General features: G+C 32.2%; 2 protein-coding genes across 5 annotated transcripts; both read left to right on the forward strand.

Annotated features, from left to right (window-relative positions):
- The first annotated feature begins 546 nt into the window (after positions 1-546).
- LOC111028071 lies at positions 547-2,135 on the forward strand. Its single transcript, XM_022306605.1, has 3 exons — positions 547-758; positions 1,518-1,773; positions 1,853-2,135. The coding sequence occupies exons 2-3, from the start codon at positions 1,588-1,590 to the stop codon at positions 2,063-2,065; spliced, it is 399 nt and encodes a 132-aa protein (XP_022162297.1). The 5' UTR covers positions 547-758; positions 1,518-1,587; the 3' UTR covers positions 2,066-2,135.
- A 5,217-nt stretch (positions 2,136-7,352) lies between these two features.
- Positions 7,353-9,883, forward strand: LOC111028078. Of its 4 annotated transcripts, XR_002603876.1 has the most exons (6): positions 7,353-7,458; positions 7,775-7,994; positions 8,398-8,657; positions 8,723-8,934; positions 9,230-9,422; positions 9,625-9,873. XR_002603876.1 is itself a non-coding variant. In XM_022306618.1 (5 exons), exons 2-4 carry the CDS (start codon positions 8,635-8,637, stop codon positions 9,355-9,357), a joined length of 363 nt encoding a protein of 120 aa, XP_022162310.1. In that variant the 5' UTR covers positions 7,353-7,994; positions 8,398-8,634; the 3' UTR covers positions 9,358-9,422; positions 9,625-9,876. The 4 variants fall into 4 exon arrangements, 2 of the variants coding, with proteins under 2 accessions (XP_022162310.1, XP_022162318.1); XM_022306618.1 differs by having other exon boundaries at positions 7,353-7,994; positions 9,625-9,876; XM_022306626.1 differs by lacking the exons at positions 7,353-7,458; positions 7,775-7,994 and having other exon boundaries at positions 8,251-8,657; positions 9,625-9,876.
- The last annotated feature ends 3,073 nt before the right edge of the window (positions 9,884-12,956 follow it).

The raw sequence follows: 12,956 nt of genomic DNA on the forward strand, positions 1-12,956 counted from the left end.
CATTTCAACGTGTGATGTCATTTCTACATTCTTTCCCGAGATCATCGGCCAGTAGTTGTTGAAATACATTCCCGTTACGTACGGCGCGCTTTTTCACCGCGATATTTTTTTGGATTCTCTTCTTACGCTTTTGTTTTGTAAGCCAGGAGAATTTCTTAAACATTGTTTTCTGTGTATGTACCATCATTAGACGTGTACCGTATACCACAGATAAAGATAATATATATATTATCTATATCTGTGCCGTATACACACTTTTTCTAAATATAACACAAAACTCATGAAATTCCCGTGTTGCCGTATAATCGAGCACTGATAAGTGATAACAACAGTGATTAATAATAACGATATAACGACGCCGAGTCCGAGTGTCGTGTATGCGTAAAATATCCATAATATTATAGTTATTAGTTATTATTCACTATTTATCCTACATATTTTTAATAATAAAAATACAGATGTTATTTAACATATAATATAATTATTAATTACGTTTACAATATGATGCTATTATATATTATTTTCTTTAAAATGTCGAAGTTAAGGCACATCACTATGGTTAGATTGTGTGTGATCTGCGGAAACGTCGACGGTGTTGATGGAGTTTCGTGTTACAATAAATTTATTAACAACTCATACTAGACTTACACTAAAACTACTCATAATGTAATGGTTAAATTAGGTCTTGATTATGAAGGAGAAACCCTGGAGAAACACAACATCGTCGTCGTCTGTTCTCAAGAGCGGTGCCATCTTTAGTGAGTGTATCATGACTATTTTTATTAGGTATTCCAATGACACTGTTACAATACTACACCAAACCACACATAAACACAACTTAGACTGTAGCAATTGTATTAAGTTAATAACTATTATTATATAATGTCATACGGTGTCATTTATTTATTAACATACAATATCATGCTTATAGACACAATTAATTAAATTACTTTACATTGAAATACCAACTGTTCAATTCATATTACTATTCAAATATAGGTAATAAAGTATTTTTTTCTAATAATTTAATTGAACTAATCATAATAATACTTTTGTTCTTCTTATACTTACATTTATGCACCACCTCTATGTGTTTCTTAAATGTATTGTTTTCATTATTATCAGAAGGGATACATTCTCTAGGCTACAATTCATTTTATTTATGTAAAATAATAGCTTACATTATTACAGCTATAATTATTCAACAATTGCTGCTATTGACCTTTATTCGGTCAGCAATGCAATTCACTATAACGTGTAGTTTAAATGTTACTTACTAATTGATTACAATATGCTCTCCACACTGTTTTTTATTTAATTATAAAAGTGTTGTACTTATTACATTCCCTATCGGTGAGCTGATTTTTATATGCTTATGAAGTTACATGTCATTGATATGCAGTTAAATATCATCATAATAATAACACATGCAACACATATACGTTGAATATTTAAGCTGATAATATTTGAGATTGTTATTATACATACATTACAACGGACTTCCTTTGATACTGTAGGTAGTTCAACCATTCCTTGAGATTGCGGCTCCAGGCTGGAAGCGGAAGTGGCAGTACCGGTAACAACGGGATGGAGATAAAAGTTGTCGAAGTCCAAGTGGAAGATGTAATGATGGACCTAGCTGAAGAAGAAATGCTACGAGAGGAAGTGGTACAAGATGACATTGAGTATGTGGATTTACTTCCTACTGACGTAGAGGCAGAATTTGAATTCAGGGATGCACTTGACGTTTTACTACCAAACGTCAATGAAGAAGTTAGTAAATACATCTTATTAAAATTAAAATAAATATTTATAACATTATATTCTTAATAACTGTGCATTTTAATTGCAGTTCGTACCGATTCCTCCTGTTGTACCAAGAGCACATGCGCCCATGAGAGACCATCTGGCTGGCATTTGGCACTGTGGTTCCCGCCATTTCTCCTGCGAGTGTACTTCAACGGGTCATTTTTCTACGTGTTGCAATAACGGTTCAAATGGCTGTCATAGGAGATCGTGTTATGAGTCCACCACCAGAGTTATTAATTCGTTTGTTGGTGGATGATTCGGAGGTAGCAAAACACTTTCGGAAAGAAATCCGCCGGTACAACAACACTCTGGCATTTGCGGCTTTCTCCACTGATCTGAGCCCAAGACGTTTGCCTGGTCAGGGACCAAGAGTATTCTCCGGTCACGGGCAAGTGTATCGTAGGATTAGTAATGGATGTTGTCAGAAATTAACTAATGCAAGCAAGGTATTGCGAGTTGTATTTTTTATTGAATCCGGGGCAGCAAATCACATTCGCATGGCACAACAGCCACGTGAGCGACCACTATTGGAGAACTTGCTTGCAGACTTAGACAGACTGTTATGGCTAATCAATCCATGTGTGGTGGCTTTCGAGTAATATATATTACTTTAAATTATTAACATATACATAATCTAGCAAAATGCGTACATCACACTCATTAACAAACTATATTCGTATAATCAAATAAAAATATTACTTCAAGTTGTAGTGTGTTGAACACACATTACATTAGTATAGGTATTGCTTTTACGTATTTCTATATGATACAACAAATAACTTTGGTTAACATTGCATTGAATACACATTCGTGTAGACAGTAGTGCAACATTTTTGTTTACAAATTTATAGTTTACATTATAATTACTAATCACTCGTTAAAAAACTTTTGATAGAGTTGGATTGCTCCTGCCATCACCGGTGTTCACGCACGGACAACTGTATGTAGCGGTTTCCCGAGTAAGGGACTCTCAATCCATTAGAGTTGGTATATACAGTGATGACCGTGGTAGATTCGTCACTAAGAACATTGTCTACAGAGAAGTTCTACATGCGATATAACTGTACAATAAAGACTATAAGAACTCATTTACCAGAACTTAATGAACATTGAATCCTATCTGTGTGATCAAATGGATCTGTGTGATTCAAGTCTGTGTGACAAAAGTCTGTTTGACAAAAGTCTGAGTGACAAGTCTGTGTGACATATGGTTTATAAGCAGTCGTAAGTATGACTCGCGGAAGAGAGAAAGTTTGACGACCTCCACGTGGTTTTCTCTAGATGCGGATTTTGTAATGAATACATAACTGTTGTCGAACATGCATTTAACCTGACTGCGACTCGCACACTAGATGGTAAATTATTTAGAATTATTTATGTACTCAAAAATATATTAGCAGATATTTGTATGCATTTGTATTATTTCAGAACATTATACTAGAAATGACTTTATCAATGAAGGTGTAACAGCAACAGAATCATTATTGTACTGCTACTAAGACTTAGGGGAAATTCGACAACCTCTAAGTGCTTCTCTCTTGATGCGGATTTTGTAATGTATTTGTATCAAATGTCAAACATGCATTTAAACTAACTGCAACTCCCACACTAGGTGGTAAATTATTTAGAATTATTTATGTACTCTAAAAATATATCAGCAGATATTTGTATGCACTTGAATAATTTCAAAATATAACAAAACAGAACCAGGCATACAGCGGGGCACAGTAATGCAACAGACGAGGAGAGACCGCTGGACACCCAGTCACAGTTTTCGGATTGCTTGCCTTCATCGTGTTACCCGTCCGTTGCACGTCGTCCGCTATAANAAAACTTACTTGGTAATAAATTGAAAAAGTAGAAAAAAGTTGCAAATGCAACATCATCGGTGGCTTACTTATAGTTAATATACCTTTGAGAACCCCTGAAAACGAAATAAAAATTCTACTACCTATCCCAAATAGTGGGACGCAATTCATGTATACCTTTTTAATGGGACGCAACTAAGGTGCCCCGTCGGGGGGAGCCGAGTCCCGCATAAGAAGTGGGGCTGGGTACGCACCCGCGTGTGTTGCCCCATGTCGCCGCCGGAGGGGGGACCTTTCACGACGCCGGCGGGGGGACAAGTCCCTCTGCACTTTTGGTCTTCTGCCTGCATAATAAATAATATTTTAGATGCATTGCTTACGATCACATATATAATATACACAAAATACTCTTATAATGGCGGGCCAGGTGGCCAGTTTTTCTGCAACTGTAGCACTCTGAAAAAGAAAAGCGGACAACATTACTATGTTTAACATTATATATACGTAATGATAATTGACAATATTTATACATACTTATAGGTGCTACGATTGCAGAAGATGGTTGATTGTTGACGGGGCTTGCAGCCACCGTCACCGTACAATTTCTAAATTGAAACATTCTACGACGAAAAATTAACATTAGTAAAGTTGTCAAAAAAAAAACAAAAAAAATAAAAGTGAAAAATATAATAAAGTAACGTGTACTCACTTCCACTGGTCGATGGCAAATAAATATAGAACTATAGAAGTGATTCCACATTTCCACCGTTTAGTTTTGCCTTGCGTTTTACGTATTTACGGATGTTATCACCAACACCGCGGGTCTGTCAAAATCGTTGACCATTGACAAAAAGCTTTTTGAAAACAAATTAAATTAGATAGGCAACATTTGGTAATACCGCTGTCATGTGATGGCGGAGTAGAGGGCGAAGAGCGCAGTAGACCTGGGTCGGCTCCCCGCTCCGACTTCGGGTGACTTTCTTAGTTTCTTCGACGAGCGTCTGCGGAATGTTCGTTTTTACGTAATTGCATACTATACTACTATACTAATTTGCACTCTTTTTTTTTTCTTACCTTTTTTTTTTTTACTACGTTTGGCGTTTTGTAGACTGGTGGGTACTGAGTACTATTCTTGTTTTTATTATTTAAAACATTAATTGTTCACCCCGTGTACTTATACATCATTACAGTCACCTAATTATTAAATAAAACCTGATTTAAAAAGCGACATGCATTGTTTCCCGAGCGTGCTCCCTCAAAATCCAAACTTGGTATCCCGAAGGTGTCGCGTTTTTTTATTTGCATTTCAATGTTTTCTATCATTTCTATATTCTTTCCCGAGATCATTGGTCGGTATTTGTTGAAATACATTCCCGTTACGTACGGCGCGCTTTTTCACCGCGATATTTTTTTGGATTCTCTTCTTACGCTTTTGTTTCGTAAGTCTGGAGAATTTCTTAAACATTGTTTCCTGTGTACATTATATGTATTATGTACCATCATTAGACGTGTACCGTATACACACTTTTTCTAAATATAACACAAAACTCATGGAATTCCCGTGTTGCTATATCATCGGGCACTGATAAGTGATAACAACAGAGATTAATAATAACGATAAAACGATTAACGACGCCGAGTGTCGTGTATACGTAAAATATACATAATATTATGCTTATTATTCACTATTTATCCTACATATTTTTAATAATAAAAATAGAGATGTTATTTAACATATAATATAATTATTAATTACATTTACAATATGATGCTATTATATATTATTTTCTTTAAAATGTCAAAGTTAAGGCACATCACTATGGTTAGATTGTATGTGATCTGCGGAAACGTCGACGGTGTTGATGGAGTTTCGTTGCACAGGTTACACTAAATTTATTAACAACTCATACTAGAATTACACCAAAACTACTCATAATGTAATGGTTAAATTAGGTTTCCAACGAATGACCGCCGAAGACGTCAGTGAGTGTTGTTTGTCGAGAACTGTGGTATAAATGCACAACAGATTTTGGCCAACTCAAAAGTGTGCTCGAGACATTTCGTACTAGGTCGTGATTATGAAGGAGAAACACAACATCATCGTCGTCTGTTCTCAAGAGCTGTGCCATCTTTAGTGAGTGTATCATGACTATTTTTATTAGTTATTCGAATGACACTGTTACAATACTACACCAAACCACACATGAACACAACTTGGACTGTAGCGTTTGTATTAAGTTAATAATTATTGTTACATAATGTCATACGGTGTCTTTTATTTATTAACATAATATAATATCATGCTTATAGACAATTAATTAAATTACTTTACATTGAAATACCAATTGTTCAATTCATATTACTATTCAAATATAATAAAGTATTTTTTCTAATAATTTAATTAAACTAATCATAATAATACTTTTGTTCTTTTTACACTTACATTTATACACCACCTCTATGTGTATCTTAAATGTATTGTTTTCATTATTATCAGAAGGGATACATTCTCTAGGCTAAAATTAAATTTATTTATGTAAAATAATTACTTATGTTATTACAGCTATAATTATTCAACAATTACTGCTATTGACCTTTATTCGGTTTGCAATGCAATTCACTATAACGTGTAGTTTAAATGTTACTAACTAATTGATTACAATATGCTCTCCACAATGTTTTTTATTTATTCAAAATGTGCTGTACTTATTACATTCCCTATCGGTGAGCTGATTTTTATATGCTTATATTAAGTCACATGTTATTGATATGTAGTCAGACATTTTAATATAACATATGAGTATATGACACATATGTTGAATATTTAAGCTGATAATATTTGAGATTGTTATTATACACACATTACAACGGACTTCCTTTGATACTGTAGGTAGTTCAACCACTCGCTGAGATTGCGGCACCAGGCAGTCAACTAGAAGCGGAAGTGGCAATCCCCGGTAACAACGGGATGGAGATAGAAGTTGTCGAAGTCCAATTGGAAGATGTAATGATGGACCTAGCTGAAGAAAAAATACTACGAGGGAAGTGATACAAGATGACATTGAGTATGTGGATTTACTTCCTGCTGATGCAGAGGCAGAATTTGAATTCAGGGATGCACTTGATGTTTTACTACCAGACGTCAATGAAGAAGTTAGTAAATACATCTTATTAAAATTAAAAAAAACATTTATAAGTTAATAACATTATATTCTTAATAACTGTGCATTTTAATTGCAGTTCCATTATATTCGCACCGATTCCTCCTGTTGTACCGAGAGCATGTGCACCCTTGAGAGACCGTCCGGCTGGCATTCAACACAAACTTCCAGACGGCATGACATAGGACCATTGAATGTTGTCTGCTGGCACTGTGGTGCCCGACATTTCTCCTGCAAGCGTACTTCAATGGGTCATTTTTTTACGTGTTGCAATAACGGTCAAATGGCTGTTACAGGAGACCGTGTTTTGGGTCCACCACCAGAGTTATTAATTCGTTTGTTGGTTGATGATTCGCAGGTAGCAAAATACTTTTGGAAAGAAATCCGCCGGTACAACAACACTCTGGCATTTGCGGCTATTTCCACTGATCTGAGCCCAAGACGTTTGCTTGGTCAGGGACCAAGAGTATTCTCTGTTCACGGGCAAGTGTATCGTAGGATTAGCAATGATGTTGTCACAAATGAACTAATGCAACCAAGGTATTGTGAGTTGTATTTTATTGAATCCGGGGCATAAAATCACATTCGCTTGGCACAACAGCCATGTGAACGACCACTAACTTGCTTGCAGACTTAGGTAGACTGTTACGGCGAATCAATCCATTTGCGGTGGCTTTCAAGTAATATATATTACTTTAAATTATTAACATATTATACATAATCTAGCAAAATGCGTACATCACACTCATTATTAATGAGTCATTAACAAACTATATTTGTAAAATCAAATAAAAATTTTTCTAGTTGTAGTGTGTTGAACACACATTACATTAGTATAGGTATTGCACATTAACGTATTTCTATATGATAAAACGAATAACTTTGGCTAACATTGCATTGAATACACATTCGTGTAGACAGTAGTGCAACATTTTTGTTTAAAAATTTATAGTTTACATTATAATTACTACTCACTCATTAAAAAATTGTTGATAGAACCAAATGCTTGATAGAGTTGGATTTCTCCTGCCATCACCGGTGTTCACGCACGGACAACTGTATGTAGCGTTTTCCCGAGTGCGGAACTCTCAATCCATTAGAGTTGGTATGTACAGTGATGACCGTGGTAGATTCGATTCTAAAATATGAAGACCATGATTTGCCATATGCACACCATCGATGTTGTGCGCACACAATAACTTTAATAGCAACAATGGTAATTAAACATTTATTTAAGTAGATAACCTAATATAGTTAAATTATAAAATACTAAAGATATTTTTATCGAAAAGAATATATTTTGCGTAAGTATAGCGATTAGGACAAAACTATTAGGTAGTAGGTTTAACACTTAATAATCATAATCAAATTTGTATGAGTTGTAATACATTTAAAAATTAAATTTTTTTTCAATTTAAATGATAAAAATTTACGAAAAAAAATATTCTAAGATATAATTATGAGTATGATTGACATTAACTATTTTCTATTATCTATACCCAAATTTCAATTTTAAATATCAATAAATTATGTTTGTTTGATTTTTTATTATTAATGACAAATTTGTACAAATTAAACACAAAATAAAATAATTTATTTGTATAACTTGTTTTTTCTAGGACTCTAAAGAAGCTTTGTCTAATATTGCATACAAAAAACCGTCAAGAAGCACATTTGCCAAGTCTACCGCTTTGTGGAATAAACAAGGTTGCTCAACTAAGTCAGCTGATTTATTTAAACAAAATCTTGGTGTTTATTTAATTACACCCATCGAGGCACGTTGGAATTCACTGTATGATTCAGTGGTGCTGCTTAATAAATTAATTTAAAATAATGAACTTAAGTTTAGAATAATAATGGACAAATTGGCTTTTGGCAGGTAAATTGTAAATCTTAAAAATTATTAATTATTTTATCTAAATATTTTATGAACAATATTTTCAGATTTAATAGAAGTGATATTTATTTCATGTGTCAATATCAAACAATTATGGGCCCTATTTCATTAAGCTTGGATTTACACCAAGGTGATACTAACATGTACTTTGGTCATTTCCTACCTATAATTGAAGAATTAATTTATAAATATGAATTAATGAAAAGTGATCAAACAGTTTCTAATTATTTGAAATCTCTGGTGACTGCCATACCTATTGGTATGTAATAATTAATGTTTTTTAAATACATTTATCTTATTTAGCCAAGTACTTAAATTGTATACATTTAATTTCTTTTCATTTTAGCTGTTTTTGGTTTACTTTATTGGGAAATACTATTAACTAAGTAGTAAATATATAGTATCTCTTAGTTCTTACAGTTTTACTGATGTATAATGTAAAATTTTAATCAGCTGATCTATTATTTATATTTATATTTCTGTGTAGTACCTACATTTATATACTCATGAGCTAAAATAAACAAACTTTATTGATAATAATTTTTGTTTTTTAGGTATAAAAACTAGGTTTGCCGATTATTTGATAGACAAGTTTTTAATTACTGCTGCAGTCTGCCTCCCACTATCTAAAAAAGCATGGATTAAAAATGATATAAAAAAGCAATTGGCCTCAGAATATTAAAAAAGTGCCCGTTATGACTTAAATACCAGTGATAATGACAACAATGATGTAGAAGATAACCAAATGTAAGATAATTTATCTACCTTTTTTACCGGATCATAAAATTCCTGCGAGGTAAAATCAACAGTTTGTGATGTAATAGATTTGGGCACATCTCCAACAAAGACTTTAGAATGTTTGCATAATTTACCCACTATCAAAAAAGTTAGATTAATTGAAAACTCCTTATACTATTAGTGGTAATATTACAATAACATTTGTACTTAGTTTTCAGGTATTTGTGAAGCACAACACTCCACTACCTAGCAGTGCATCAGTAGAGAAGAGATTGTTTTGTGTTGGTGAAGCAACAATACAAAAAAAGAACAAATATGACGGATCAATATTTTGAACAAATAATGTTCTTAAATTGCAACTTCAGCTACTTTTGACAGTTGATGTACAACAACCTACTATTTCAAAAAACTAAATTATACAATAATCCCACAAATATATAAATATATATTACAAATAAAATATTTTTAAAAAAAACAAACAAACAAATTTTGTATTTTTTTGAACTTAATATTTTTGTATTTAATTGCTATTTTTCTTATTCATAGATATAAACAATATAATAAAATATGAAATTCTTAAATTATTATTTAAGAAATCAATTGCCATTTTCAATTTGCTAAGATATTTTTTTTAAAATAAAATTTCCCTAGGTGATTGATTAACTCTATATAGGATGTAGATGATTTTTATTTATTGTCATTTTGATATGTCTACAAAATAATTTTTTTTACATTATTTTAATTGAAATTTCATCTATTAAAATGAAAAATGGAAATATTGAATTCTTGGATACTGGATATTTCCATACTTATAAATAATTATTTTATATTCAAACCTAGTTTACTAACTTAAGACTAATGCTACTACTTAATATATGTACGTTTTGGAAACTGCCTTAGTGCCTTTAAAACAAAAAAATATTACGAATAATTGTTGTTGAACACATAATTAAAAGCATTTAACAGTATTCAGCATTAATTGTTACATCTTAATGTTATTGGAAATGTATATCACTTGGATCATGTGTTACTATATCAGCATGGTACAATGTGACATGTCACAATAGGTACTTAATTTAACAACTTTTTTGGCATTAACTAATTCAAATTGGTCTAGTAAATTCATGTGTATACCTAACTAACTAACCTAAAATGTTGATGATTTTTTTTTTTAAATACTACCTATTTTAAGAAATACCCACAGCGACCTCTGCAAAGTATAAACTATACTTTTAGTACTTAATTTGTAGGGTAAGTTTTTAAAATATAAAACAATAAATATAGGTAGGTACGAGGGAAGCAATACATTTTTTTTACCCTGTCACTTACCTTTATGTGAGAGCCTAAGTTAGGTACCTACTCGGCTGTATACAGTATACATATTATATTATTTATTACGCTACAGTGTAGTAGTATAATATAACCACACAATTTTGTAACAAATACATCGGTGACTGCACGCTATTATAGAATAATATTGTTTCATAATATATTAATGCCGAGCCTAGAGACTAGAGAGAATATTATAGGCACGATTAAAGTATCCATTTTTTATTACTTCTGTAAATTTCAAAGCCTATTTTTGAATTCTTTTCAAGTCTCGACACCTTTAGGGTTTTATGACTTTATGTTGAGTTATAGTTTAACCGTTAAGACTAAAAACAATATTGTTAGACGCCGGACGTAAAAATTGACTCGCGACAGAATTGTATCTAAAAATCTAAATTTTTAATATACCATATATCTATGGTTGTATCATATTGACGTAGTATAAATTATAATGCAATCCGTGGCGTTTGTCGAAGTAGTTGCTAAGACGCAATCGATCTAAAATTTCAGTTAGAAAAGCAGCAGACATGAACAAGAAACATGAAGCGATCCCACGGTTTTTTTTTCGTAATAAATCTCAATATTTTTTTTATTTTTTTTTAGTTCTGTCGTATTTCTGATTTATTCTGCAGTGCACACACAATATCAGGAATTCCGCCGAAGCCCGAAAGCGTCGATGTTTAAAGTAATTAATTTTGGTTTCATATTTTTTTGGTACTTAAATTTATTTTTTATACTTCAAATAAAAATTTAATTTCATGAAAAATAATAAGCTACCCCTGTGTAAACACATTATTTCTGAGAGCAAATGCATAAAATACGAGAGCGGAGAGATCAAATAATATACAAATATAATTCTAAATGTAATTTTATAATTATAACCTATTTTTAAGTACCTACTTGAAATAGACATTTATTAAATGGTTTAATTTAGAAATACCCGTTATAAGTGATTTCTCACAAGACACAATTTTAATTTAGAACTTGTAATTTTTTTAAAATTCAAAGTTAGCAGTTGCAGGACACTATTAATTTAGTGTTGTATATTTTTCATTGTTCTATTATATATTAATATTACATTATATTATAGTTGTATCTAAAAAAAAAAAATTTTCACAGAGTGGTAAACTCACTATCCTAACCCCGTACGAGTGATAACCAAAATAATACTTTTATACTAGCATAGCTAGTATCTTTATATATAATATTGTGTAATGTATAGACCGCACAGGCGTTCTGCAAATATCCTTAAATTTTGTAGTTATTCAAACCTAGGTGTTGTCATTGACTAGCCCTGGCTTGCAGTTATTATACTAAATTATTTTTTAAATATAGATACTCACATAACATATTATCTAACTCTAATTTATTGCAATAATTATTTATTTTCTTAACACAATATTTCAGGAATTAATATATTTTACATTAATTAATATTAAAAATAATTGATTCAAACAATATTTATAAAATATTGAAATAAAATAAACACACTTGCTAATCAGTAATGTTAACTAGTTCCTGTGCTTTATACTATTATTAAAATAAAAATGAACCAATAGCAGAGTTATCTAGTAGATAACTAATTTGCCGTGCCTTTTTTTTTTTTCCTGTTTTAACCGACGACGCCGCGGGATCTGCTTTCGCATTGCTTCCGCGGCGCCGCCATCGTTTATTGACGGTATCAAAATTAATATATACATAGGAGGCAGACGGGACAGCTCCCCGACTTACCCCGTTCAAGCATTCTAAGTTTTGCATTAACAATTAGGACTTCTTCCTGACCTTCTCGGGCCGACCGGAGTCCGCCACCCTTGAATTCGCGTGCCTGTCCGATTGGCGAGCCGACTGGAGTCCACCGCTCTGGATGTTTCGTTCTCCATCAAATTTGCCGTGCCTATAGTGAAGAAATATGACTTTCGTAAGGTATAAAACTTGTACGTTATTGAATAAAATACTTAAGACACAAATTAACATATAATAACTACGTATAGGTAAGAAAAAAGCTACAACTTAAAGAGATTATTTTAGCTATATAATATCTGTAATTCTAATAACAAATATCTCATACATATGTAATATGTATATTGTTGAAAATTTTACTATTTAGGCTGCGTTTTTTTCAGAGATGGTATTCGTCAGTGAAAATTTGCCAATTTTGAATACAATGTCATATTATGCAGTGTGAAATGTGTTGACGTGAGTGTTTCAAAGACT

Source organism: Myzus persicae, unplaced genomic scaffold (assembly GCF_001856785.1).
Source record: "Myzus persicae strain clone G006 unplaced genomic scaffold, MPER_G0061.0, whole genome shotgun sequence".
NCBI lineage: Eukaryota > Metazoa > Arthropoda > Insecta > Hemiptera > Aphididae > Myzus > Myzus persicae.

Bases quoted from the DNA above. Each gene is read 5' to 3' on its own strand.
- LOC111028071 (XM_022306605.1), top strand. From the start codon at position 1,588: ATGGAGATAAAAGTTGTCGAAGTCCAAGTGGAAGATGTAATGATGGAC. The intron at 1,774-1,852 runs GTTAGTAAATAC...TTTTAATTGCAG, and splicing joins TACCAAACGTCAATGAAGAA to TTCGTACCGATTCCTCCTGT.
- LOC111028078 (XM_022306618.1), top strand. From the start codon at position 8,635: ATGGACAAATTGGCTTTTGGCAG. The intron at 8,658-8,722 runs GTAAATTGTAAA...CAATATTTTCAG, and splicing joins GACAAATTGGCTTTTGGCAG to ATTTAATAGAAGTGATATTT. The intron at 8,935-9,229 runs GTATGTAATAAT...TTTGTTTTTTAG, and splicing joins GGTGACTGCCATACCTATTG to GTATAAAAACTAGGTTTGCC.